The sequence below is a fragment of the Sorex araneus genome, chromosome 8 (assembly GCF_027595985.1).
Source record: "Sorex araneus isolate mSorAra2 chromosome 8, mSorAra2.pri, whole genome shotgun sequence".
Lineage (NCBI taxonomy): Eukaryota > Metazoa > Chordata > Mammalia > Eulipotyphla > Soricidae > Sorex > Sorex araneus.
The window spans coordinates 13,602,717-13,625,476 of NC_073309.1; the positions used below are offsets into that span (position 1 = coordinate 13,602,717).

Consider the following 22,760-nt stretch of genomic DNA (forward strand, 5'->3'; position numbering starts at 1 on the left):
CTCCTGGCTCTCCACTTGGGAGTCACCTCTGGCAGTACTCAAGGGATCTATATGGGATTCCGGGGATCGAACCCAGGTCAGCCGTGTGCAAAATAAATGCCCTACCTATTGTATTACCTTTCTGGGCCATGAGTTGGCATCCTTGACCTAGAATTAGTGCTATCCTACCTTTGAACCCCCAAATCTTGATCTATACAGTCGCTCCAGGGATTCTAGGGGGAAATGAGCTTGTTTAAGTGGCTCTGCTAGTAAAAAGAAGGAATCAGCTACTAGACTGGATTGGGGAACTATTTTTTCCTCCTTATTTTTTTTTGGGGGGGAGTTGGACTGCATGCCCACCAGTCAGTACTTAGGGTTATTCCTGGCTCTATGCTCAGGGGTGATTCCTATCACCCTAGGGGTGAGTACTGAGGGGATTATATGCAGTGCTGAGGATCAAACCAGGGTTGGCTGCATACAAGACCAGTACCTTAGTCCCTGTACTCTTTTTTTCTTTTTGGGTTACATCTGGTGATGCTCAGGGGTTACTCCTGGCTCATGCACTCAGGAATTACTCCTGGCGGTGCTCAGGGGACAATATGGGATGCTGGGAATTGAACCCGGGTCGGCCGCATGCAAGGCAAACACCCTACCCGCTGTGCTATTGCTCCAGCCCCCCCTGTACTCTCTCTTTGGCTCCTCATTTTCTTTCTTCTTTCTCTCTCTCTTTATTTCTTTCTTTCCTTTCTTTTTCTTCTTTTTTTTTCTTGTTGGGTCACACCCAGCGATGCTCAGGGGTTACTCCTGGCTTTGCACTCAGGAACTACTCCTGGCAGTGCTTGGGGGACCATATGGGATGCCGGGGATCGAACCCGGGTCGGCCGCGTGCAAGGCAAACGCCCTACCCGCTGTGCTATCGCTCCGGCCCCTCTTCTTCTTTTTTACTTATTTTATTTTTTTTGTAACTTCCCCAGTGGTGCTGAAGCCACCAGGGCCATACCTGGCAGTGCTCAGAAGGCCAGCTGGTTTAGAGATTGGTCATAGGACACAGTATGCCAGGTATGTGTTCCAGCCCTTTGACTATCCCCTTAGCCCTGACTGTGGCTCTGGCTATCCTTCTTCCCCAGTGACTTCCTCTGACTGCTCTTGGCCTTTCCTACTGACCACGTCAGGGGACAATTCTATCTGAGGTCTCTAATCTTGCCCCTTCGACACCTCAGGCTTCATCCACCTCCAAGTTGCTTCAGTCAATCCCCATCTGGGTGTAGTCCCTTACTCCCCAAGGTTCTCTCAGCCCAGGGCTCTTCCTGTCTCTTCTGCTCATCCAATACTCAGTGACCCCAGTCCTGTCCGCTGGCCTCTTGCCTCACTCTGCAACCATCCTTTAACCTCCATCCTCTCTGCTCCTATTTTAGAACCAGTCCTTGTGCTCTCCTATGAGAAGGAATCCCCTCCAAGGAGCTGGTCTCTAAGCCTCTATTGGTTTGATCCAACCCAGTCCTGCAGACAGAGCCATCTCAAAATACACATCTGACATGTGACTCCCCTGCTCAAAATCTTTCGCTGCATCTTGGATAACGTTGTTTACTTCTGGAGGTGGAGAGATAGTACAGTGGGTAAGGTGCTTGTCTTCCATACTGTCAAACCGGGTTGGATCCCCAGCATCTCATATGGACCCTAAGCACCACCAGGAGTGATTCCTGAGTCAGAGTCAGGAGTAAACCCTGAGCACCATCGAGTGAAAAGTTGTTTACTTCTCTGGGTCTCGCTTTTTTTTTTTTTTTGTTTTTGGGTCACACCCGGCGATGCATAGGGGTTACTCCTGGCTCATGCACTCAGGAATTACTCCTGGCGGTGCTTGGGGGACCATATGGGATGCTGGGAATCGAACCCGGGTTGGCCGCGTGCAAGGCAAACGCCCTACCCGCTGTGCTATTGCTCCAGCCCCTGGATCTAGCTTTCTTTACCTACAAAAAACTTTTGTAGAATATAGAAAGAGAATTCTTCCTCCTGATTTCTGAGGATATTAAATGAGTGAGTAGATCAAGAAGAGCGTCCCTGACACCAAGAGCTCAGGTATTTGAACTCTAGGGCTGTGTCTCAGCGCAGCTTCCACTCCAACCCTAGCCTTCCAGACCTGGTCCGCGGCTCCAGTGCAGCCAAAGGTCACGCCCTGTTCAGGGGCTGGAGCTCTGGAGCACAAGGGGAGGCGCTTCCCCTGGCAGGGTTGAGGGCAGGTCCGCAGGTCGGGAATCCCGTGTGTTCCCGGGCTTGGTGAGAGCATGTGGGTTTGGCGACTGTGCAGGGTCGTTCTACTCAGAAGACTGGATTCTACCTCACTCACCAGTCCCGAGACGCATGAAGCCCCAGAGGACTGACCAAACAGGGTCACGAGGCCTGGGTCTCCGCCGAAGGCTCTGATGTTCTTCTGCACCCAGCGCAGAGCCAAAATCTGGTCCAGCAGCGCCCAGTTCCCCCGGGCGTGGCTGTCGCCGGTGCTGAGCGTGCGGAGCTCAAGGTCAGGGTCCGGAGTATTAAGGGATCCTGCGGGGGCTCCTCGAACCCCGCCTCGCCCCGCCTAGTCCGAGTCAGACACCCGGGTCTGCAAACGCATCATGTAAAGTGAAATGGGACCGCGCGCCACCCAGGCCGTACGTACTGAGCAGGACTTCCCTCACCAGGCCCCGCCCTCCGCACGAGAACACGCCCACCCACAACTCTAGGTCACGCCCTCCACCAAGACCACGCCCACCCGCACCTGCAGGCTCCTCCCCTGCCCTCTAGGCCCCGCCCCGGAACCCAGGTGTGCACCTTAGGAATCCCAGGATGCCGAGTCTGTGCTGCAGAAACACCAGTACCACTTTCTCTCGGGCTGCCAGTTCCGAGCCATCGTACGTGGAAGCGGAGCCCACGAGGAAGGCGCCTCCTGGGAACCAAACCATCACCTGGCAGGGAAGGCTGAGGTTGGAGCGGGGCGGTGTGGTGGCCTAATGGGGGGGCGCAGGGTTGAAGACTGTGAGAGCACCCACCGGCAGAGGAGGATCCCCGGGCGTGCGCGCCGGCGCGTACACGTCCAGGTACAGGCAGTCCTCACTGAGGTGCATCCACTTGTAATGTTTGCCGGTGTGGAGGTACATGGAATTCAAGTGTCCCCAGGGCTCTTGAAGGCACCTGCGGGCACAATATGAGTTGGGGCCCAGTTTGGGGTAAAGGGTCAAAACGAGTGGAATGCTTCCTCGGGGAGGGAATAGAACCCACAGGAAAATCCAGGTTGTGTGTGTGTGTGTGTGTGTGTGTGTGTGTCCCTGTCCGGTATCCTCTGCTAGGGTGAGGGTCCAGGGTGGAGATGCAGCTTGGCATCCTGCCTCCTGGTTCTCCGGTTCAGGTGCCCTGCTTCTCTCTGCAGAGAAATTCTGAAGATCCAATTGGTTTCAAGTCAGAAACCAGGGTGCCGACTTTCATGTCATGGCTTTCCCTTCAGTTTCTCATCTGCCACCTGATGGGTTCTGGGAGAGTACCCCCGCACCCTCCCCCCATTCCAGAGTCCTCTGTGTCCTCCCCCAGGCAACTGCCCTGCCACTTCACCCCTATCAAGTCCTCACACTCTCCCCAAGCGGAGGGATAGCAAGTACAAATCCCACTCAGTCTCCCCCTTCAGGCAAAAGCTCCACTCATCCAAGTGATGGGGCGGGGAACCTCTTTGCATCCCTTCTGCCTCCCAGCTGTCTCGGCTCTAGATGCGCATGGCCCCGAACCTCCCTCCTCCAAGTCCATGTCCTTTTTGGCCAAATGCCTTCTCTGCCTGGGAAACACCTGCTTCTGTTTAAGGACTAGCTTAAGTGGCACCCTCTATGTTGAAACACCCCAAAACTCCATCCACCTCGACTAAAGTGCTGGATCATAGCTAATTTTTGTTTTGTTTTAGGGTCACACCTGGCAGTGTTCAAAGCTTACTCCAGGCTCTGCACTCAGGGAACCAACCATACGGGTGCTGAAGATTTTCAAACCCTGGTTCATCACAATCACGGCAAATGCCCTACTCACTGTACCATTGCTCTAGCCCCCCATCATAGTCATTACTATAATTATAATTATTTTATTTTTTGGGTCAAACCTGGTAATTCTCAGGGGGTCACTCCTGGCTCTGCACTCAGGAATTACTCCTGGCAGTGCTTGGGGGACCATATGGTTTGCTGGGAATTGAACCTGGGTTGGTTGCGTGCAAGGCAAACAACTTACCTGCTATACTATTAATCTGGCCCAATCTTTGTTATTTTGTTTTTCTTCCCACAAGAGAACATGTATATAATTTCCCAAGGGCAGGGATGGAGGATTGCCAAGTGCTTTGAATTCTGGCACAGAGCCCAGTCCCTGGAGGCCTGGGGTGAACCAGCATGGGCTAGCAGGTCACCCTGCCTTTTCTCCTTGTTGGTTTAGCCCTATGTGGTGTTCACAACCACTGGGGCTGAGCCCATTTCACAGCACGGGAAGCCTTGTCTGAATGTTTCTTACTCTGTTCTCTTGTCCCAGCCTTCAGTGTGCGTGCGTGCATGTGTGTGTGTGTGTATGTGTATGTGCTTGTGCATATGTGCGCATGTGTACATGTGCATAGTAAAATAGTTTTATGGAGAGAGGTTACTAATTCCAAGAAAAACGAAACGAGAAAGCCCCGAAAGAAAGAAATTCGGGCTGGAGCGATAGCACAGCGGGTAGGGCGTTTGCCTTGCACGCAGCTGACCCGGGTTCGATTCCCAGCATCCCATATGGTCCCCTGAGCACTGCCAGGGGTAATTCCTGAGTGCAGAGCCAGGAGTGACCCCTGTGCATCATAGGGTGTGACCCAAAAAGCAAAAAAAAAAAAAAAAGAAAGAAAGAAATTCATGTAGTCTCATCCAGAAAGAGAAAGTCAAAAAGTAATTAAATGATGCCCTAAAGAAGATCACTGGCAAACCCAGGACAAAAGGCTGGAAAGTAAAGGAGAAATTGCACATCTGGAGTTGGGATAGGGGTGACCCCAATATGGCCTGTACCAAGCACATTCTTTTCTGGGGAAGGGAGAAGGGAGCACATCTGGGAGTGCTCAGGGCTTACTCCTGGCTCTGTGCTCATGGATCAGCCCTGGCAGTGCTAGGGGAGTCAAACGCTGGGGATTGAGCCCATGTCAGCTGCGTGCAAGGCAAGAGCCCTACCTGCTGTAGTATGGCCCTGGCCCCTGTGCCAAGCACATTCTAGGTTTTGTTTTTTGTCCTAGCCAATAGTCCTCTGGGACTACTCCCATTATGGTGCTCCCAGCTTCTTCATTTGGTAATTAATACCCCTGTTTCCCTTGCTGCTCTGGCCTCAAATTAGTCATTGTCTTTTTTTTTTTTTTTTTTTTTTTTTTTTTTTTTTTTTGCTTTTTGGGTCACACCTGGCGATGCACAGGGGATACCCCTGGCTCTGCACTCAGGAATCACCCCGGCCGTGCTCAGGGGACCATACGGGATGCTGGGATTTGAACCCGGGTCGGCCGCGTGCAAGGCAAACGCCCTACCCGCTGTGCTATCTCTCCAGCCCCGTCTTTTTTTTTTTTTTTCTTTTTGGGTCACACCCGGCAATGCACAGGGGTTACCTCCTGGATTTGCACTCAGGAATTACTCCTGGCAGTGCTCAGGGGACCATATGGGATGCTGGGAATCGAACCCGGGTCGACCACGTGCAAGGCAAATGCCCTACCCGCTGTGCTATTGCTCTAGCCCCCTAATCATTGTCTTTGATGACTTCCCTCATGGTTCTCACTCTGGTTTTCAACAAATTCTTTCAATTGTCCCTTTAAAATAAACCTGGAAGGCCAGAGAGACAGTACCTGGCATGTGACTGGAGCTGCAACAGTGGTTCAAGTCCCTGAGCCTATGGTCTCCCCACTCCCAATAAATCTTGAATTTTACTATCCCTACCCCTTTCACTGAAATGACGGCTGTTGAAGCCACTCTCTCTAATTGCTTCCTCTCTCCCTGTTGTACTCGCTTTCCCCCATTCTCCCTGTAAGTCATCCATAATTATGTTTTTACATCCACACTGGTGGTACTTAGGGCTTACTCTTAGTTCTGCACTTAGGGGTCCCTCCTGGCAGAGCTTGGAAAGCCATATGGGATGCTGCATCAAACCCACGGTGGCCACATGCAAGGCAAGTGCCCTACCCACTGCACTCGATCTCCAGTGCCCCCATCACAATTCTTACACCTGCACTTGTGTGTTCCAAACAGCCCTTGTCTGATAGTTGATGGCAACTGTCAGATGCCCAGATGCCCATGCAGTGGTAACCTCAGTCTCTAAACCCATAATCCTAAGGGCTCTAGCAAGGATACTCCCATGTTAGGCCCACCTGAATTATTGGTTCCTCATAGCACTCACACAGTCTTCTGAATCCCTGGGCTTGTCTCCCTGTGGCCAGTGCACTTGGTTACCCTGTGGTATTCTAGTTACAATCATTCCTCTTCTAAATCAGATACTCTGCTGTTAATGACTAGACACCAGGGCTGCTTGCTGTCATTTCTTATGTCACCTGACACCCAAGTTTTTCACAATAGACATTTTCATAAATTCGTGCTTTATCTGACATTGAACATTGTTAGTACTTATCACAGAATGTTCTGGACAGCGGGTTACTCAATGGCCTGAATAAACAATGAACACATTTATTCTGGGTAGACTCCCAAGCCTGATGCCTGGAGACCAGTCCCTGTCCCAGAACTTCAGGTGACTCAGGACTCGCGCTCATGAGGACATTCAAATGGAAAGTGGGCTCACCTCCTATGGAGCTCCTGGGGTGGCTTTGCTCTTGGGCTCAAGATCCAAGGGAGAGGGAAGAGCTCAGAGTTCAGTGTGTGAGTATGTATGTATATATGTATGTATGTATTTGTGTGTGTTCATGTTGTGTGCATGTGAGCATTGCTTCTCACATGCTTTTGATTTCTCAGATGCTGGAGGCAGTCATAGACTAAGGTTGTCTTAAGGTTCCCTTAAGAGAACCACAAGCCAGAAAGATAATATAGCAGCTAAGTGCTTATGTTGCTTGTAGCTGACCCACGCTCTATCCTTGGCACCATATCTGGTTACCTAAGCACTGGCAGGAGTGATCCCTGAGCACAGAGCCAGGAGTAAGTCTTGAGCACTGCAGGATGTGACCCTAAAACCAAAACAAAAGAGCAGGGAAAGGAAGAAAGAAAGGAGGAAAGAAACAGAGAAAGAAAGAAGGAGGGAAAATAAAAGAATATGAAAGAAGGGAAGGAAGGAAGGAAGGAAGGAAGGAAGGAAGGAAGGAAGGAAGGAAGGAAGGAAGGAAGGAAGGAAGGAAGGAAGGAAGCACTGAGAACATTATCTGTGCCTTTAGCCCATTGAACCAATCACCACGTCCTATAAATTTGGAAACCCAGGCTAGAGCCTGTGGTCCCTGCTGTGTTCTTTTCCGTACACTATTCAAACCCTAGCCCAGAGGTGGGCCCTCATCCACCTCCCACTTAGGGTCTGCCCTCTTCTAGGCTGCGGGGTCTTACGAAGGGCCGTGGCTGGTGGCAGCTCTGATTCCTTCCCATGGCTCTGGTGGCTCAGGGGCAGCAAACCTGCGGGCGCCCACAGGAGGTTTGGAGAAGGGGATTCCCAGGAAGACATTGACGGGCATCTTCCGGACATGCATCTGCTTTCCTTGGAGGATCCCGTATTTAGTAGCCACCAGAGGATTCTTGACGTGCAACTTCCCTAGGAAGAAAGGGGAAAGGTCACCTGGCCACTGGAGCAACTCTGGCCCAGTGACCATGCACCCACCCTCAGAAACGTCAGAGACTTCTCATGGCAATTGTCATTTGCCACTTTTTCTTTTTTTTTTTTTTGCTTTTTGGGTCATACCCGGTGATGCACAGGGGTCACTCCTGGCTCATGCACTCAGGAATCATCCCTGGTGGTGCTCAGGGGACCATATGGGATGCTGGGATTCGAACCCGGGTCGGCCGTGTGCAAGGCAAACGCCCTACCTGCTGTGCTATCACTCCAGCCCCAATTTGCCACTTTTTCTGTGTTCTTTTCTTCCCCCTTTCTTGTTAAGATTTCAAAGCTGTGTATGTAGGGGCACGAAAGAGATTGTAAGTCATTCAAATTCATTTTTTTGGTGTCATTTAACTTGTCAGATGTCTATAAGTTATTTCTTTTGATTTCTGCTTGTTTGTTATCAATATGACCATACCTTTTTGTGTGTGGTGCTAACACCTGCATACCATATCTCTGGGAAGAAATCACACACAGATACTTCCTCATGTACATACTTACATGGATTCAGGGGCATGCAAATTGTTTTTGGTGCTGGGGGTCAAACCTAGAGCCTCATGCATGCAAATTTATGCACACATGAGCGAAGCTCACTTACACAGGAACATGCAATGGGGCTGGAGAAACGGCTCAGCAGGTGGACTGCTGGCCTTGCTTTGGACTGACTGGGTTCCATTCCCAGCACAGCACTTGTTCCTTCGAGGCCTGCCAGGCATGATCCCTGAGCAACAGATTCAAGATTTAACCTGAGCACAGCTGGATGTGGCCAACCCCCACCCCAACTCAAGGAAAATACCCAAAAGAACGAAACAATGGGATGTGCAGAAATTGAAGAATTAAAGTCATGCTGTGTATGTCTAGAGATAGCCATGTAAGTAGTTAGACATAGGCCATCCTGTATCCATGCTGAGCATGCATTCATATATTATGTGCAACAGGCATACCTACATCTAGCTGGCTGTTGGGGTAGATATAAACTAGCCTAGGTTGGATTTAGCTGTTGTCAGTGGGTGCTTTTTTTTTTATTGAATTGCCATGAGATAGAGTTATAAAGCTTTCATGTTTGAATTTCGGTCATACAATGATAAAACACCCATCCCTCCACCAGTGCACATCTTCCACCACCAGTGTCCCCAGTATATCCCCCCATCTCAACCCTCCCCCTGCCTCTATGGCAGACAATTTCCCCCACACTCTCTCTCTACTTTTGGGCATTATGGTTTGCAATACAGATACTGAGAGGCTATCACAATTGGTCCTTTATCTACTTTCAGCGCACATCTCCCATCCCGAGTGATCCTCTAACCATCATTGACTTAGTGACCCTTCTGTATCCCAACTGCCTTCTCCCACAGCTCATGAGGCAGGCTTCCAACTGTGAAGCAATCTTCCTGGCCTTTGTGTCTACTGTCCTGAGGTGTCTGTCCCATATTATGTTATTTTATATTCCACAAATGAGTGCAGTCATTCTATGAAAAATCTGGAACGCTTCCCGAATTTGCATGTCATCCTTGTGCAAGGATCACACTAATCTCTGTATAGTTCCAATTTTAGTATATGTGCTGCCAAAGTGAGCACAGTGGGTGCTCTTTGTCCTAGGTGATCACCCTGCTTCCCCATCCCCTTATCAAGGGTCTCATATCTTATATTGTTCTGTGCCCTGCCCCCTGGGCTCATTCTACAGGCAACATAAAGGAAATCTGATCCCAATATTATTTCCCCTCTCCCCTTCCCTTTGTCGTTGTTGGGTCCAGAAGTCACACACTTGGTTGTGGTGTTTACTGGGGTGGGGTGGGGTGGGGGTGGGGATCACACACTTGGTAGTATGGTTCTTACACCAATTTGTGGTGCATACAACCTCATCGGTCCTGGTGCACTGGGGATTACACTGACTTGCTAGGATCATACCCACCTAGGTGGGCTGGGCATTGAATTCACTGCCTCAAGCATGGAAGGCACTGGCCAGAGAAACAATACAGTGGGTAAAGAAGGCATTTGCCATGCATGAGGCCAATCTCAGTTCCATCCCTGGCACCACATGATTCCTTGAGCCCAAGGAAAGGACGCCCAAGCACAGAGCTGGAAGTAACTCCAGAACACTTCCAGGTACAGACCCCAAACACTAAACAAAACAAAGCCAAACATGGAAGGAGGACGCTGTACCACTGAGCTTCATCCCTGGGTCCTGATCCAAGTATTATTATTATTATTATTATTATTATTATTATTATAGACAGAGGAATCGAACCCGGGTCAGCCGTGCGCAAGGCAAACGCCCTACCCAGAGCCATAGCACAGCAGGTAGGGTGTTTGCCTTGCACCCAGCCAACCCGGGTTGATTCCTCCATCCTTCTCAGAGAGCCCGGCAAGCTACCGAGAGTATCCTGCCCGCATGGCAGAGCCTGGCAAGCTCCCTGTGGCATATTTGATATGCCAAAAAATAGTAACAACAAGTCTCACAATGGAGATGTTACTGGTGTCCGCTGGAGCAAATCGATGAACAGTGGGACGACAGTGCTACAGTGCTATTATAGACAGATCTGGGAGGATACTTTTATTTGTTTGTTTGTTTGGGGACCACACCCAACAATGCTCAGAGTTACTACTGGCTCTGCACTCAGGAATCACTCCTGGTGGTGCTCAGGGGACCATATGGGATGCCAGGGATGGAAACCAGGCCAGCTATATGCAAAGCAAACTTCCTATCCACTGTACTATTGCTCTGGTCCCACTGATCCAAGTATTTTTTGGGAGGGGGGGCACACTCAGCGATGCACAGGGGTTACTCCTGGGTCATGCTCTCAGGAATTAGTCCTGGTGGTACTCGGGGGACCATATGGGATGCTGGGAATTGAACTCGGGTCAGCTGTGTGCAAGGCAAACACCCTAACCGCTGTGCTATCGCTCCAGCCCCTCTGATCCAAGTATTATTAAACCAGACTGTGTAGCAGAGTTATTTGGTTCAAAATCTTTGTGAGAATCCAGATTCCTAGTCTTACTTCACCCAGTTTGAATGAGAATCTTCTGGTTAAACCTGAAAATTAGGTTCACAAACATTTCCAGAAAGTTTTTATGCAACGATTTTCTGGAGTCACACTGAGAGTGGGGGGTAACAGAGCTCTCTCTCACACCCCCAACTCCAGGTGCTCAAGGGCACCTCTCTACCCATGTCTCCAAGTTTCTGTGTTCTTACACGAGTACTCTGGTCAGGAAGAAATGACTGCAAAGAAGGCCCTCGATGCACAGAGATGGGACAACAGGGTCAAGCGACCATCTTACCCTCAAGTGTGAGCGTTTTGTAGTTAGCAAAGTCCTTTAGCCCTTTCATGGGGTCTCACCCATGAACTTCTCATCGGTCCCGGGAGGAGTTGCAGGAGGTCCAGAAGCCCAGGGAGGGATAGTGACTAGCCTGAAGTCTCCAAGGATGAGCCAGATGGCTAGCCCTATCAAATACCTGGTTTGCCCTAAATCCTGGGCTCACTCCTGACTGACTAGCCAACAACTATGATTTGCTGATCATTTATTATATCTGGTGTTTGCCCAACACTTGAGGTGCGTTATTTCACCTTATCCTGAAAAAAATTATAGGGCAAATGTTATTATTATCAGATCCTACAAAGGTGGAGATGGAAGGTTGAGTGGAGATAGCTGTAACTTCAGGTCACACTGGGAATGTGTCACCCTCAAACTCTGCTGGAGCCATGATGGCTTAAATGATGGCCCCAACTTTGGCATCCACTGTTGGTGGAGGAGTGATCATACCCTGGGGGAAAATGATTGAGTAAAACGTAGGAGTCGTCGAGTGTTCACAGGCTTTGACTCAGAAAGTCCACTTCCTTTAAGAAAGTGGTCTGAAATGCATGAATAACAAGACCTTCCAGAACTGGAGTCTTGTGTTGCAGAATGAGAACAAATCAACACTCATATCCTGGGTCAGGGTCTAAGCTCCAGCTACAAACTACTGGTGATAAGATTTTAGGTTAAAACAGAACAAAACAAAACAAAAGCAGAGTATAACATTGACCATATGCTGCTGTCACAGCTATGTAAAATCTGCACCAAAAAGAATATGTTAATAGGGCTGGAGCAATAGCGCAGTTGGTAGAGTGTTTGCCTTGGATCCCTGACATCTTGTACTGTTCCCTGAGCATCGCCAGGAGTGATTCCTGAGTGCTGAGCCGAGAGTGGGCCTTAGGCAGTGCTGAATGTCGCTCCCAAACTAAACGAGAATACATTAGTAGTGATTTTTTTTGGGTCACATCCAGCAGTGCACAGGGGTCACTCCTGACTCACGCACTCAGGAATTACTCCTGGCAGTGCTCGGGGGACAATACGGGATGCTGGAAATTGAGCCCGGGTCGTCTGCTTGCAAGGCATAAAGCCCTACCCATTGTGTTATTGCTCCAGCCCCTAGTAGTGATTTTATGTGCAATATGGTAATAGTAATTTTAGCCGTATTTTACTGAAATAAAAATTTAATGTATAGATATTTTATAATAGAAGTCAGAATTGTGGTTACCTTGATATTGACTGTAAAGGGGCATGTGGGGTGCTGGGAAATTTTTGATGTGGCTCATGGTTGCAGAGGGTAGATACGTCTCTATATGCACATATACCATATGCATACAAGAAATATTATACTCATTTATATTATAGTCATGGTATAAAAGCTATAAATATACAATTAAGCTAGAAACAGAATTGTGTGAATTATTGACTCTGTTTCCTAAGAATAGAAGTGTTCAGATTCCCACCTAGTGGCTGGATTAGTACACAGAAACTCTGTCCCACATCTCCTCAGACCTTTTTTATACCCCGGCTGCCCCCAGGACCTGCCCCTGTGCCTTGCATCCCTCACCTGAGCCCCGAGGGAAGGACGGAGCTTACCCAGAGCTGTGAGTCCCATTAGGCAGAGGATGATGCTCAGGCGCAGAATCCGGCTCATGTTCTGGCAGCCGCTCAGGCCTTGGGCACAGGCTGTGGCGTTGTCCACGGGGCAGCTGTTGGCCTGAGAGCACTGGGCAGTCCCATTTTTATCTTCCTTCCCTCAGTCCTTATCAGCAGGTGCTGGGGCGGGAGAAATGGTGACTGGCATTGTGTCTGCCTTGGGGTGACAGGTCACAATAGATGGTTTTGGCTCTTAAAAGCTGTGTCCAGCCTGCAATGCCTGTTCAGTTGGCTCATTGGCGCTGTGGACTCAGATGTCATCAGTGTGAGTCCAGCACGGAGGAGTGAACAGTCAGTGCTCAACTGGCATCGAGCTCCGGTAATGGGCCTCCTACCTGCCGTTTCCTCTTGGACAAGACTTAATAGCCCTCAGGTCTCCCTTCTCCCTGCTGCTCTGTCCTGTCTCTCTTCAGCACACCCCGTCTTTCCTCACACATCCTGAGTCTGGCAGGAAACACTTTTCGGTGGCGGACTCTTTGCTGGGAAGGCCCAGAGGAGCTGGAGTGAGGGGGTCACGGCCCTCACCAGCTCACCAGGCACTTGGGGCAGAGAGGCAAGAAGCAGCCAGGATAGGGGAATTCAGAGCAGCGCAAGGTTCCCTGAGAACTGCTGGAAGGTTCCCTGAGTTGATCTCAACTTTAGGACTGAGGGTTGGCCCCTTAAAGAGAGGGCTTGCAGGAAGTTGGAAGTTACCAAGGCAGCCTTAGACCACCCAGGTCTAAGGCTCTCACCCAGTTTCTTTTTTTTTTTTTTTTTGCTTTTTGGGTCACACCTAGCGATGCTCAGGGGTTACTCCTGGCTTTGCACTCAGGAACCACTCCTGGCGGTGCTTGGGGGACCATATGGGATGCCGGGGATCGAACCCGGGTCAGCCGCGTGCAAGGCAAACGCCCTACCCGCTGTGCTATCGCTCCGGCCCCTCTCACCCAGTTTCTACCTCTCACCCAGTTTCTACCTTTGGCTCCTAGACCTTCTCTCCCTGACAGGGCAGAACTGAAGGAGGGGAAAGTAGGGGGATGATGCAGTTAGTTTGACCTATGACTTCATTCTCCTCGAGGCTGGCAGATGGTCAAAGCTTACAACAGCATTTCTCAATTGAAAACCCTATGGCCCACTGTGGGCCTCCAGGACTTTTAATTTCAAGGGACTCCAATCTCATCAATGGAGGTCATGGAATGGGACAAAAAGGGTAAACTGGTAGAACATGGGGCCACAGGAAAGAAGCAAGTTTGGAAGGGGGAGGTCACGGTTGGAAACAGGTTGCAATATACTGGCTTTGGCCTTCTCTTACGGTCCATTTTGTGGGTTCTGCAGAGTGGTCCTTTATTTGAGACTCCTGCCCGCCCAGTTCTCATCTTGTGTCTCTAGGAATGAGGCATTCCTGCCCATTTACACTTCCCAGGCCCTGAGCTCCTTTCAGGGGCATGGAGAAAGGTGACCCCCCTGCAGGGTCTGTCGGGCAACCCTGCATAATCCTTCACCTTGTATAGCAATCCCCCAAGGGACCCCCCTCACTCTGGTCATGAGCTGCCTGCATCCCCCCTGCTGGAGTTGGGTCCCAATGGGCTGAACCTTCTTGTGGAGATCAGCACCCTTGCTTCATCCGGGGTTTCTCGAAAGAGAATCCTTTGTGGGCAGGGAGATGCTCAGAAGGGTTGGAGCTTGGGCTTCCATCCTGGCATCATAAGGCCACCCAGCACCAAGGAAGACCCCCGGCAGGCCAAGTGTGGTCCAAAAGAAGCCCTTGAGGGGAGGGAAATGGGGAAGGGTTCAGAGAGCTACAGCTCTCTGTGCTGCTGTCCAGGCCTCCCTGTGCTGTTTGCAAAGCAGGAGCCTTCATTCTCCAGCATCAGGGGCAGGAGGGACACAACACAGGCCACTAGGGATGCACTTCGAACAGGAAGCTTCAAAATGTCCATCCTTCAGTCTCAGAGACTCCAACAACACTTTGTGATGTGTGACCTACAGTCCTTGCTAACAGCCTCACCCCAAGGTTCCTGGAGGGGAGAGCAAAGACGGACTCCAGGTAGAGAACAATCCTGCCTGGAGAGTCTAGCCCTCGACACCTCGTGCTGCGGACAGCTGAGTGTAGTGTGTCTGAGCTGAACTGCTGGTTCGAATCCTAGCGCTGCCACTTAGGAGCTGTGTCAACTCAGGAGACTCCAAATTTCTCAGAGACTTGGTTCCACTGTCCACAAAATTAGCATAATAATAGGATTTCCATTCCCCCCTCCCCATGTGGGTGTAGGGAGGGGTAAATGGTCAAATATAAGTGAAGCTATAAAACAGGGGAAGGCAGGACTTTATACAGAAATCCAAAACCGAGAGGACGCGGAAGCGTCCGCGCGACTTAACATTTATAATTGTCATCAATGTGAAAGGGTTCCATTTGAACAGGTCAGACTTGGGGGGGAAACTCCAAATAATAACAGTAAGTTTTTGTTGAAATATTGAAGGTTCTTAATGTAACAGCCACCTCTGGACTATGAGCTAAGCAAAAGCCCCACGCTGGCCAACGTGGCGTGGAGTACACCATACTATGAGGCGCAGGAAGGGGGATGAGGGGGAAAAATTAAAAAAAAAAATGGAAAAGGAAAAAGAGAAAAAAAAGAGAGAGAGAGAGTTATGTCAACTATAGTGAGTTTTGTGTTGAATTATGGAATGTAATCAAGGTAAAGAAAAAATGAAGTGAAATTCATTAGTTATACAGTAGGGGGTAGGGGGTGGGGGCGGGGGGTAAACTGGGGTTTCTGGTGGTGGAATTTGGGCACTGGTGAAGGGATGGGTGTTTGAATATTGTATAACTGACATATAAACCTGAGAACTTTGTAACTTTCCACATGGTGATTTAATAAAAATTTAAAAAAAAAAAAAACAAAACAGGGGAAGGTCTGTTGTACCAGTCATTGTCATCAGTAGTTGGGAAAAGGCTAATGTGGCTTAAGAACTTGAAAAGGGCAGACAGGAAATTATATATATAGCATATGACAAGATCACCATGGAAATCACATGCCTAATACTCAAAAATGCCTAAAGCTAAGCTGCTTACATTGTGTATGACCTCAATCATGTAACTAAATTTGGTGTCACAAAAAATTTGGCAATGGTAAAAGTTTTCTGAATGTGCAACCACCGAACTTGATTCAAAATCCAACACGTCTTGAATCTGAAGTGCTTCTGACAGCATTTGCCCATGTTGCCTTTCTCTGGCAAGAAGGAGTTTTGAGATGGAAATGTTTAAGAAACCCTGTTCAAAAGAGACAGAGAGATAGTATAGTGGTAGGGTGTTTGCCTTGTGTGTGGCCAACCTGGGTTTGATCTCTAAAGCCCCGTATGGTTCTCTGAGCCTGCCAGGAGTGAACCCTAAGTGCAAAGCCAGAAGTAAGCCCTGAGCACCAGGTGTGCACCCCTGAGCGACAGTCATTTTGCTTCTTTTTCTTTTGCCTTTACCTTTTTGGTATGTTCCAAACTTTCTTTAGTAAGGACATTCATGGTGGAAGGGGCAGGCCTGGGAGGTCCGGGAAGGGAGGACCAGGGAGGTATGAGCTGAGGGCAACTGAAGAGTTTAGTTTAGGTTTCTGGGACTAGCAATTTTTTCTTTTCTTTTGGGGAAGCCACACCCAACAGTGTTCCAGGATTACTCCTGGATTTGAGCTCAGGGATCACTCTTGGCTGGGCTCAGGGGACTTCAGACGTTCAAAGCTGGGTTAGTGGGCCAGCAATAGTACAGCGGGTAGGGCATTAGCTTTGCACGAGACTGACCCAGGTTCGATCCCATATGGTCCCCCAAGCACCTCGAGGAGTAATTCCTGAGTGCAGAGCCACGAGTAACCTTGTGGCTCTGGGTGTGACAGAGAGAGAGAGAGGGAGAGAGAGAGAGAGAGAGAGAGAGAGAGAGAGAGAGAGAGAGAGAGAGAGAGAGAGAGAGAGAGGGAGCTGGTTTAGCAGCATGCAAGGCGAGCACTCTGTGTGCTGAACTATCTCTCTAACCCCTATGGGGTAGTCACTTCTTGGTCCTGTTGATGGTTTCTTAGTGGTGTGTTTAATTTGTGAAAAGGAATTGAGCAGAATACTTAACAGCGTGTTCTCCTTTTGGTACACAAGTTCCAATTCAGTATGACAGTTAACTAGGAAAAAAAAAGTAGGGAGTCAGAGAAATAGTCTAGGGGCAAGACACTGCCTTGTATGTGGCTGACCCCAGTTTGAATCTCAAGCACCATCAGCAGTGATCCCTGAACAGAGTCAGGAGTAACTCCTGAGCACAGGCTGAGTGTGGTCCCAATAAAAATAAACAAAAACATTTTTTTTTAAAGAAAGAAAAGAAAAAGCAAGTGAAGGGCAGGGGTGGGGAAGAAATTTCTGGGAGGAGTGACCCCTGACTGGGTGAGCTGAGGCTACACTACTGGAGTTTGCACTGGGGGTGAGTGCTGACGTCATGGGGTTCTGTTCTTGGGGGGAGAATGGGGGAGCAGGAAGAGTGTTTGCTTTCAATGTCCCTTTGGGCCACCACCTGCCGAAGCACTGCTGGCTCCGGAAGGAGGGGAGAGGACGGAAGAGGTTTGCTTTGAGAGGGGTGTCAGGGAGCTTCTCAGGGAACCGAGGGCCACACACCCCACCCACTACTAAAGAGCATGTGTGGGCACCCTGGGGTGTGAAGGGAATTGTTCTCTAGACCATAGCTGAGCTGAACGGCATCCTGGAGCAGACACGGGTAGAGACTGGCAGCCATGGCCCCTGGCCCTGCCCCTCTGGGCATTGCTCTCTGCACCTGCAGGTGGGAGGTGAGGCCAGAACCCCAGCGACCCAGAGACCTGCTCTGTCCTCACCCCAGCGCCAGCCACTGGGCCAGCTCTGAGAACAGGCTCCACTCCCCAAGGCCAGCTGCTTCCTTGGTGAGGCCGTAGAGAACAGCCAAACCTACTTGTTTGACTCCTCTGCTCAGTATTGAGCAGCGGAAAACTGGGTGTCCCTACTGAAAAAGAGAGGTATCTTTATCTCAGGAGAAAAATCTCCAGAGGTTGATCAACATACCTCCAGCTCCTCCCGGCAAGACTCCTCCCAAATGTTATCATGGTCACTGTTCCCATTGGGAGCCTGTCTTCTATTGTGTAGATGAGGAAACAGACCCAGAATAGAGGAAAGTCTTGGCCAAACTCCACAGGTGTGCCCTGCATTGCAACAGACAGGAGACAGATTGTAGTGGGGGCCTGGGGACAGACTGGCACCACCAGGCATAGGCTGGAACAGGTTGGCACAGATTGACACCATCTGGGATGTATTGGTGTCACTTGGAACAGGTTTGCAAAACTGGGAACACAGACTGGTACCAACTGAGCACAGCTGGCACCATTGAGCATAAGTTGGTAAAACGGGTACAGACTGGCACTGCTTTGCACATATTTGGGATTGGTGGATATCCCTGACATTTTCTGATACAGGTTGGCACAAGTCTGGTACCATTTTGTATAGATGGATATCACCTGACACAGCTCAGAACACTGGCAAAGATTGGCACAGACTGACATTGCCGGGAAAGGCTGGCACACTTTGACACAATATGGTACAGTTTGGTACAATCTGGCACCGCCATAGCAAGGATGGCATAGCCTTGCACAGATGTATACCACCTGATAAAGTTGGAACTGGCTGGCACATTCTCGTATTGTCTGACAGACACAAACAGGCACAGTTTGGCACAACTGGCATAGATGGCAAGGTAGGCACATCAAGCACATACTAACACAGACTGGCACATGTGGCCATAGACTGTCACATCTTGCACATGTTGGCAAGGTGGGAATACACTGGCCTAGTCTGGTACAAGTTGACTCAGTGGGCACATATAGATGTTGCCTGACACAGGTGGGAAATACTGGCAGCTTCTGGCATAGGTTGGCGCCAGCTGATCCATATCAGCACATCCTGGAAATGTTGGTGAGCCTGGCCCTACCTGGCAAACTTGGCACTCCCTGGTACATACTGACAAGACTGGCACTGCCCACACATGTTTGGGATTGATGGGCACTCAGCTACCTGCCAGAACATGCTGAGCCACCTTTGCTGTCAGGTCCCTGGTGCCAGTCAGGAGCTGAGCCATGTCCAGAGGCTCAGCCTATGGCATCATCTGGCTTTGACTGAACTCCCCCCAGGGAGATTTGGGACTCTTCCCAATATCTTCTACCTAGATAAAGGCAGTGTGTGTGTGTGTGTGTGTGTGTGTGTGTGTGTGTGTGTGTGTTAATCCATAGTTGGTCTTTACTTGCTTCGAAGACCTTCATTTAAACTTAGGTCCCCTACCCTCAGCCCCCATGAGGGTCTCACCTTGGGCTGTGACCACGTCAGCCTCTTCCCAGTCATCCATGGCTACACCTAAGCCCTCCTAGGCTGTCTTGGGTGGGACTGAGTAGCACCCAAGCCAGTGATGCCAGACAGGAGGGATGCCCAGGAGCCGAGTGGCTGCGAGCAGATACAGAATACAAGCTCCTCCATCTTCCCGCTGAGACTGAACCAGCCTCAGGAACTTTCTCTTTCCCACCACCCTCAACTGTCCTGCAGGACACACCAGGCCCTGAAGTGCAGGAAGCAGGGCCTCCGGGACTCACAGACCTGCTGGCCAGCAGTGGGTAACTTGCTCACCTTTTCTGAACCTCAGATGGCTCTGCTGCCACACACAGGACAATAACTGGCCCTTTTGATCTCTGTTCTGATGTTTCCATACCCAGCGCCTTGCTGTCTTGGAGGGTCCCTGTGTGTCTCCCTGGCTAGCAAGTGTTTAAAGTAAATAATACTGTACCCATCAAGTGCAAATCCACCAGTCGCCAGGGTGTCCCCAACAATCACCTTGCCGGGCTGGGCGTGAGAGCTCATGCCTTCCAGCCACTAACCCTCCTGCACCTATCACCCAGGGCCAGATAGCAGACACTTGGGACAGCCCCGTCTTCAGAGCCCAGGGAAGGGCCTGAAAGCATGAAACCCGCGTATCCTGCTCTGCCTGCTGCTCCTGTTCCACACTGACTGGGGGTGGGAGGGACCCTGCCTTTTGGCCTGCCCTGCCCCCTGGGGCCAGCCTCCTACTTTGCGAGGGGGTGTGAGTAAACTTCTCTCACAAAGATCATTCCTGCATCTGTGCCTCACTAGGTAAAACAAATCCCAAGGCCCCTTGAAACACAGGAGCTGAGCATGATTCAAAGGGCTGATTAAATTCGAAGCAAGATTCAAAAGGCTTCACATGTCAGAGGCCAAGATTTGGTCCCTGGCATTGAGGGTTCCAGGAGCACTGCATATTGCAGTGTATTCTAAGCACTGTGCTGGGAGTAGCCTCTGAGCACCACCAGGTGGCGCCCATATACCCAAACCCAGGGAAACAGATCAAGAGAAAAACCAAGACATTGGGACAGTTCCATGGCCAGTCAGAGGCATTCTGGACACACACAGTGTGCAGAAACTCTGGCCTGAGCATTGGGCCTCTCCTCCCTGGGCTGTCCTCCCTCCTTCCCCAATTCTGAGGCCTCCCACTGCCTCAACATCTCCCCCTCTGATGCCCTGTAGGAATATAGGTCTTTTTATTTATTTTTTAATTTTTTTTTTTGCTTTTTGGGTCACACCCGGCGATGCACAGGGGTTACTCCTGGCTCTGCACTCAGGAATTACCCCTGGTGGTGCTCAGGGGACCATATGGGATGCTGGGAATCGAACCCGGGTCGGCCGCGTGCAAGGCAAACGCCCTACCCGCTGTGCTATTGCTCCAGCCCCTATTTTTAAAATTTTTTAATAATTTATTTATTTTTTAATTAGTGAATCACCATGAGGGTACAGTTACAGATTTATACATTTTTGTGCTCATGTTTCCCTCATACAAAGTTTGAGAACCCTTCCCTTCACCAGTGCCCATTCTCCACCACAAATAAACCCAGCATCCCTCCCACCCCCCCAATGCCATCTCCCTCCACCCCACCCTGCCATAGTGGCAGGGTATTCCCTTTTGTTCTCTCTCTCTAATTAGGTGCTGGGGTTTGCAATAAAGGTGTTGAGTGGCCATTGTGTTCCATCTCTAGTCTACATTCAGCACAAATCACCCTTCCCCCGAGTGGCCTCAAACCACATTTTACTTGGTGTTCCCTTCTCTATCTGAGTTGCCCTCTCCCCAGCATGTGAGGCCAGCTTCCAAGCCATGGAGTCAACCTCCTGGTACTTATTTCTACTATTCTTGGGTGTTAGTCTCATGTAGGTCTTTTTAAACTTGTTTGTTTTTGTGCCAAACCAGGAGATGCTCCAGGGTTACTCCTGGCTCTCAACTCAGGAATCACTCCCGGCGGTGCTCTGGGGCCCATATGGGGTCTTGGGGATGGATGCATGCAAGACAAGCGCCCTCCCTGCTGTACTATTGCTCCAGCCCCAGAAATGTGTTTTCTGATCTTCTTTCTTCTTGGACTTTTATACTCCGGTCTATGCTCAAGAGATTCTGATTGTCCATTGGAGACCTCAAGGTGCTGGAAGGTTATATGAGGCTTCCTGAGTGCGAAGCCTGTGTGTCCCATTGTCACCTCTCTGACCCTGCAGAGGAACCCCAGGACCAGACAGTCTGCCCAGACCTGGAGCCTGGCCCAGGTCCCACTGCTGTACCCAAGCTCATCACTCATAACCGGCAGTGACAGTGGCAGAGGTAGAATAAGCTTCCTGCCTGTGGCCATATCCCATCTGTAAAGTATTAGTCAAGTTATGAAAACCTCAGTGGGTTGCCCACCTGGCTGGTGGCCAGTCCTTTGGCTCATGCTGGTACCCCGGCAGTGATCCATCATGCCTGGGCAGGGGGAGTGGCATGGACTTTGGAGTTCCAGAGCCCTGAGCTCTGAATCCAGATCTCCTGAGCCAGTGATTGCCAGATATCTGCATCACCAACCTCGAGGGCTTGTAGCTGGAACCCAGATGCCATTCACCATCAGTCAATAGGATTGGAGTGGGTATTGGTGCTCAGTCCTGCCTGCCAGGGTAGATGAAACTGATGCAGAGTAGAAGGAACTGAAATTGATGTTCTTTATGTATTTTTAAATTGAGGTGAAACTCATTTAATGTACAATTAGCCATTGTGGCATTTAGTGTTTGCACAATATTGTGTAATGGTCAGCTCTCGAGTTACAAAGTTATTACGTTACCCTCAACAAAACACCCTGTATCTCTTAAGTAAATATTCCCCACCTCCCCTCTGCCCCCTCCATCTTCTGGTCATTTATTATCTCTGAACTACTTTCTGCTTTTATGGGTTTACTCATCCTGAAGGTCTTAATAAAAGTAATCACACAGAGAACCGGAAAGATAGTACAAGGGAGAAGGTGCTTATCGTGAGCCTGCCGATTGGCTTGCATCCCCAGCACCGCATATGGTCCCTTGAGTACTACCAAGGGTCAGTCCTGAGCACAGAGCTGGGAATAGCCCCTCAGCAATGCAGAATATGGCCCCAACACTTTTCCTGCCAAAATAAGTACTGATACAGTATGTGATTTGGGGTCTGCTTTCTTTCACCTAGGTTTTATTTTTTAAAAATTTGCCCTGTTTTGTGGGCTACCTCCCAAGCAGTGCCCAGATGGCCCTTCCTATGATTCCCTGTGATCCAGGCAGTGGTTCAATGCTCATGCCTCAGGATGTGGTGCTGTTCAGGCCCTTGGATTTCCCCCCCCCCAACCCCAGTGATGTCTGGAGATGCAAGGCTGCACACAGTGATGCTGGGGGACCATGTGGTGTTAGGAATCACAGCGGGGTTGGCTGCATGCAAGGCATGGCCTTCATTCCTCCACTATCTCAAGCATAATGTTTTTAATAGTCATCCAAACCACACTTAAGTATCAATATCAATACTTTGTACTTTTAAATGACTGAATATATATATATTTTAATTTGGGGGGTGTGTTGGGCCATATCTGGAAGTGTCCAGACTTACTCCTGGTGCTGTGTTCAGGGATCACTCCTGGGGTGCTAGGGAAACACAGGGAGTGATGACAATCGAACCCAAACCTCATGCAAAGCCTCATGCAAAGCAA

General features: G+C 49.9%; 1 protein-coding gene and 1 non-coding gene across 2 annotated transcripts in view; both read right to left on the reverse strand.

The window, feature by feature from the left end:
• The window catches only part of CES4A (carboxylesterase 4A), a 33,436-nt gene extending 20,712 nt beyond the window's left edge, over window positions 1–12,724 (reverse strand). Inside the window, exons 1-5 of the mRNA XM_055145612.1 lie at window positions 12,667–12,724; window positions 7,515–7,716; window positions 3,009–3,150; window positions 2,791–2,924; window positions 2,324–2,477 (exon numbers count right to left, since the gene is read on the reverse strand). Coding sequence (XP_055001587.1) covers window positions 2,324–2,477; window positions 2,791–2,924; window positions 3,009–3,150; window positions 7,515–7,716; window positions 12,667–12,724 — 690 coding nt within the window. The remainder of the gene's footprint in view (window positions 1–2,323; window positions 2,478–2,790; window positions 2,925–3,008; window positions 3,151–7,514; window positions 7,717–12,666) is intronic.
• LOC129406958 (U6 spliceosomal RNA) lies at window positions 9,254–9,357 on the reverse strand. Its single transcript, XR_008631365.1, has one exon. It is a non-coding gene; the product is annotated as a U6 spliceosomal RNA (small nuclear RNA).
• Window positions 12,725–22,760: the final 10,036 nt, after the last annotated feature.